Here is a 6,000-nt window from a genome sequence, read left to right as displayed (position 1 = left end):
TGTTTGATTTTCCGCGTGGCTAAGAAAGCAGTGTAATGCCGATGGATTTTTAGCATCGAATCTAAATCTGATTGATCCTTTGAATGCAAACGGTTGGTTGTCAAAGGGTACTCACAGACCTACAGAGTTGACTACGAGGAGACATTTGCTATAGTGACTAAATTAAACACCATTATGGTTCTCTTATCCCTGACAGTGAATCTAGATTGGCCCTTATTTCAACTTGATGTTAAAAATGCATTCTTGAATGGTGATCTTATAGAAGAGGTTTACATGGCTCTTCCTCCAGGCTTTGACTCCACTACCTTCCAGAGGGAAGTATGTAGACTGTGAAAGCCCCTCTATAGATTGAAGCAATCACCATGAGCGTAGTTCGGGAAGTTCACAAATGTGGTGGTAGGCCATGGATTCACTCAGGCTCAATCAGATCACACACTCTTCTTCCGACATTCCTCTAGCAACCAAGTAGTTATCCTTATTGTTTATGTCGATGATATTGTTCACACAGTGAATGACCTAGTAGGATTGAAATCTTTAAAAGGCATTCTTGTTGCCTCCTTTGAGATGAAGAGCTTTCTCCGCTATTTCTTAGGCATGGAAGTTGTTCGGTCATCTCAGGGCATTTGTCTGTCTCAGTGAAAATATGTCATTGAAGTTTTGATAGAGAACAATCTTCTTTTGTGCAGCCCAATAGCTGTCCAGATAGATCCAAATGAAAAGCTTCTTGATATTCCTAATGCAATTTTTGTAAACAAGATTCGCCACCAGCTCCTTGTAAAAAAACTCACATACCTCGCCCATACATGCCCTGACATATGCCACAATTGGAATAGTAAGTCAATTCATACATAACCCCTATGAGCACCATCTCCAAGTTGTCCACTAGATTCTCCGCAATTTAAAAGACACACAGGGCTCAAGTTTGTATTTTTCCCGCCACACCTCTCACAATATTGTTGTTTTCATTGATTGGGTCGGTAACACACACCATCGAATTCCTAATGCCCTTGAGGTATTGCTCATTTGTGTGCAAAAATCTGGTCACGTGGAAAGCAAAAAGCAGTCCGTGGTTGCCCGAAGCAAAATTTTGATCCACGTCACTAGGAATTTGTGAGGCTCTCTAATTACGTATCATGCTTCGAGAATTGCGTATGTCAGTTTTTGTTCCCCTATAGTTGTTTTGTGATAATAAGATAGTCATTAGCATTGCTCACAATCAAATATAGCATGATCGCACCAAACACGTTGAGATTAACTGACACTTCATCAAGGAAAAACTCAATTTCGAGAAATTTACGTTTTGTTTATATCATCCAGTAGCCAACTGACGGATATCCTCACAAAAAACCTTCATCGGCAATTATTCGATGATTTCAAGTCCAAGTTGAACATGGCTGACATCTATGCTTCAACCTGAGCGGGGGTATTATAATATTTTAATGGCTATGAGTAGCCCTTATTTAATTCTGATTATTCTACGTTATCTCTGATTTCCATCCTTTTTCTATTAAGTTCAGTTTTATTTCTTTCCCTTCTATTATATCATGAGTTTATATTTTTTTTTTCTTTCTAGTTGATCCTAAAATGGGTATATATACCCCTCTTTGTATCAATAAGAATTATCCTGATTCTATTCTAACAAAAAGTATCATCAACTTCTATTTGAGAATATTATTGTATTGAATCATCAAATTACATCACAAAAAAATTAAATGATATGAATTTTTGCATTATTGTTATTTAAAGAGTACTTTTGAATACTACATGGTTGAATTTAAAGTAGCATCCACTTCTATTTGAGAATAATTTGTACAGGTTCATCAAATCAAATCACAAAAAATTTTAAATGATATGAATTTTTGCATTAATGTTAGTTAAAGAGTACTTCTGAATAATACATGGATCGCCTTCTTACTCCCTCCCTCCGTCCCTCCCTTTCCCACCTGGTCTCTGCTATCAAAGATATAACCTTTTCATATCACCGTGGACTGTCATCTTCCACCCACTGATATCTACCAACTAGGATAACCCATATGAATAATTCTCGGCGGTGAATAGGTACATTGTTATTGAAGTATGTAGCCATCCTTGCATCTGTCCTACATTCAGAAAACCACAAGTCATATTTAAAATGTCAACCCCAAAACAAGCCATATCTTTTTGTAAATTGAACACAACCCAATTTAATGAATGGATTTAGTGGTAACCAAGAAAAATCTACAAAGATATTTGGGAAATATTTATTTTCTTATCAGTAAATGATTTTTTATATCAACATCTCTTGCAACAACAAATAATGTGGATGTAAGAGCACAAACCAAAACCAAAGTATTTTAACTTCTCCTATAGAAATGAGAAACGCATAACAGCTTAAAGTATGATCAAATGTAGCTGCAATAGAAATCTATGGATCCAAGTTTGTTAACGTCAATTTTAATTTCACCACACAATATTGAAGTCCAACCAGTTGAACCGGCTTGTAGTCCCAAAAAAGGAGTCCAGGTCAACACTCTTGGGAATAGTCCAGAGCAGTGATATCATTGGGCATGCCTAAAAACACTTCACACTACAAAAAGATTAAAAAAAAAAAAAAAAAACATTACCAAAAGCAAACCAAAAAGTCATGGGGCTGGGGCTAATAGAAGTCATGTGGCTGCTGCAACAACAAATAGCCATGACAAAGTCTCTTAGCCAACACGATAGCAAGTAGGGCTGACTCGACCAGAACCCAACTCAAAAATCCGGGTTAGTGATGACCGGGTTAGTGATGACCCTATATCATGTGGGTTGGGTTAGGGTCCAGAATTTGGACCGAATTGATAATCGGGTCGCGTTCAATTCCCAAAAGCCAGAAAGGGGAGGAGCAGCGGAAGGCGATTCACATCTTAAGCCTAATTTCATTTTGGATTTTCAGTCACATGAAACTTCTCAAGCCTCTTTCCATCTTTCCCAAAATATAAAAGGCAAAACGCCAGAACCCTAATTTCATTTCCTTTTCTTCGAGTTTGGAGTTTTGACTGAGTGAATGCCTGCTCTCAAGAGTAAAACCGCAGCCTCTCAGATTTTCTCTCTAATGACTATCATTTCTTTCACTCGGATTCGCCCTTTCGCAGCTTGCAGCTTTGTTTGCTACTCTGCTTTCTTTCTCCTTCAACATCTCATAGTAACTAGTGAATAACTGGCTATATCTTGAACATCTTCGCTGTAGCCCGTAGGTAAGTTTATCAGTTGATCCTCCTTCCATGCCTTGAGGTTTCACATTTTGTGGTTTTACATTGTGCAAAAAGTGCAAACCAAGGTTGTAAAACCTCATTCACCTCTTAGGCTCTCATCTAGTTCTTCCTATTTAGAATTTCTGGTGGAAAGTGGAAAGCAGGTTTTTTTAATAAATTGAGTTTTTTTAGTTGCAATGTTGCATTATATGATTCCATCATTCCATTGACTTCAATATTGTCATCTTTTAGAGTATTTAGGAGATATGTGCATTCTCTATATGTTTTTTTGAATCTAGATATAGATGTTGGAAAGTAGTGTTGCATAATCGTTCTTTCTATTGCTGTTTTAGGCTTTCATTCAGTTACTTCTAAACAATATCTTGCTGTTTATATTTTCATACTTTCTGTTGAAAATGTCTAAGGCCTTGATGCCTTAAAATCATTCAGACTTCATCATGGATGGAATAAACGAACAGAGTGAGACGTTTGTTGGTGACTCTTTCTCTTTAATTTAGATACAAACATCAGCTAGCTTATGCCTTTTTATAAGAATGTAATGCATGCTTGTTATTTGTTAATTAAGGACTAATATACATGTCTTTTAATTTTTTTAAGAGGACGACTAATATATTTATTGGTAGTACTTCTCTTGATATTAATGAACAACTTGCTAGCAAAAATCACGAAATTATAGAAATGGATGAAGGGGATTATGAGAAAATTAATAAAGAGGAAATGGATGGAATTAGTGATAGAACATTTGAAAAGTAATTGAGGTTAACTTCGTCAGTATGGGACTTTTTTTTGAAAAAATGCCCTTAGGATATGATAGTAAGAAAAAATATAAGTAACAAAATGTGGCTCAACTTTTCAATGTGATGGTAAATGTAGCACTGAAAATTTGAAAAGTCGCAGTTAAATATGCAAGAAAAAAGATAATCATGGCATTGGTCAACTTATTACACAAACTGGCTCCAATTCATCTTTTTATCTATGTCTGACACAAAGTCTGATCAATAAGAGTTTTGTGAGTTATTTATAGCTTGATTGTGATGTATGATTTACAGTTCAACTGTGTAGAGCATTACTATGCTATTTGCGTAAAGATTTACAGTTTATCTCAAGAAATATTGCACAAAATGACTGGAAAATGCATATTAGGGAGGAAGAACAAATTCATGCTTTGCTACATAAATTCATCTAGTAGAATTAGGGTCTGTTTGGGGCAGCTGCAGCTTATCCAGCTTCTGCTGATAAGCAGCTTATCCTGATAATTTGTTGATGAACAGCTGATCCGGATAAACTATCTGTCTGTTTGGTTGGCGCTTATGAAAAAAGCTGATTCTGGAAAATTGATCATTCTGCCTCTATACTGAATAAACAGTTTAGCTGTTTGGTTAGTACGTTTTGTAAACAGCTTATTTGAAATTTTTTTTTAATTAAATTAATAATCTGTGCAGCAAAATTTGTTTTTTTCTCAACAAAATTAAATATCACTATTCAGACAAGAAAAATACCAAAAAATTGATTTATATTTATATGACTAAAACATATCCGATCACATCAAATGAATATGTTATACATACAAAAGTCAAATGCACCAGCACATACTACTACAAAGTATAATAAGAGCCCGTAAAAAAAAAAACATGTTAAAATGATAAGTAAAAATATGATAATGTTAACTTTATAATGTAGCAACATATCACGGCCCATGTCACCTGCATCTGACACTCCAGAACCCTGAGCAAACCTGTCCGACTGCGATATCGTAGAAACGGAAGAATTCGAACCACATGCAGTGTTGTCCCGTTGTGGTACTATTGAACTTCTAGCACCTGTGTCCAATTGGGATATCGTAGAAATAGTTCCACCGTCGACCCACCTGAGGAATTTGCAGTCGTCCGGTCCTTGTCCCCAACGCGGGCACCTATAGAATTGTCGCCCATAACTATGTGTCTGTCGTGATGTGAATAGCAATGACGGTAGCCCACATCGACACATCATTTGCCCTAACTTCCCTGAATATCTCAAGCTCATTGTCCTGCAATTATTATAAAAAACGTTGATCAGTCAAAAACTAGAGGGAATAACAAAAAAAAACTCAACACAACAAATTGTGGAAGCAATGGTTGAAACATAGTTCTTTGGCCATCCAAGGTGCTCCACTATTATATGAATAAAAATAATAAACATTAAAAGCAAGGGGGCAAGGTTTGATCTCTTGTAAAGTAATGCTGTAAACAAACCTACATTCCGAAGAGCTATATTGAAAAGAAATTGGGGAATGCCCTGAAATGTAAATTTTCTGTTTGAAGAATTAACAGGCATTGCCCTAAACCTTTAGGCCAAAACATACTTTTGCAGTTTGTATAAATTGACATCATTTACCATCCATAAATTGAATGTTTCAATTGCTATGTATGTAAACAGAATTAAATAAAACCTGAGAGAATGAGCATTGAAATTAAAACTAAAATTGCTGCATTTGCATCTTTCATCAGCCATAAATTGAAGTTTTTTTCTCAATAACATAATTCCAACTTTTTTCTCCTCTAAATAAACTCACTATTAAAATACTTCGAGCAGCGTATATAAACATCTTAATAATTTCAAACTCTTCAACAAAAAAAATAGTAGGTATTCAGTTCGAACAACGCATTTGAATTCTTCCAAAAATACAGCATTTGAGCAACCCAGAAAATCAACAAATAACCGGTTTTCAAAAGGGCATTTGAACCCTTTCATCAGTAGATATCTAGCCCAAAAACGCAATACATATATG

The 6,000-nt window shown here is 35.6% G+C and overlaps 1 protein-coding gene across 2 annotated transcripts in view; it reads right to left on the bottom strand.

Moving 5' to 3' along the window:
• The window catches only part of LOC110031595 (tRNA (guanine-N(7)-)-methyltransferase non-catalytic subunit wdr4), a 41,776-nt gene that overhangs the window by 8,435 nt on the left and 27,341 nt on the right, over positions 1 to 6,000 (bottom strand). Inside the window, exon 6 of one of the 2 annotated variants that reach the window (XM_020734858.1) lies at positions 4,767 to 5,259. The exons of the other annotated variant lie outside the window; for it this stretch is intronic. Coding sequence (XP_020590517.1) covers positions 4,779 to 5,259 — 481 coding nt within the window. The 3' untranslated portion in view covers positions 4,767 to 4,778. Of the gene's footprint in view, positions 1 to 4,766; positions 5,260 to 6,000 lie in introns of those variants that run through there. 2 annotated transcript variants of the gene reach the window in all.

This window comes from Phalaenopsis equestris, unplaced genomic scaffold (genome assembly GCF_001263595.1).
Source record: "Phalaenopsis equestris unplaced genomic scaffold, ASM126359v1 Scaffold000840, whole genome shotgun sequence".
In the NCBI taxonomy this organism is placed as follows: Eukaryota; Viridiplantae; Streptophyta; class Magnoliopsida; order Asparagales; family Orchidaceae; genus Phalaenopsis; species Phalaenopsis equestris.
This window is presented reverse-complemented; position numbering and strand designations above follow the sequence as displayed.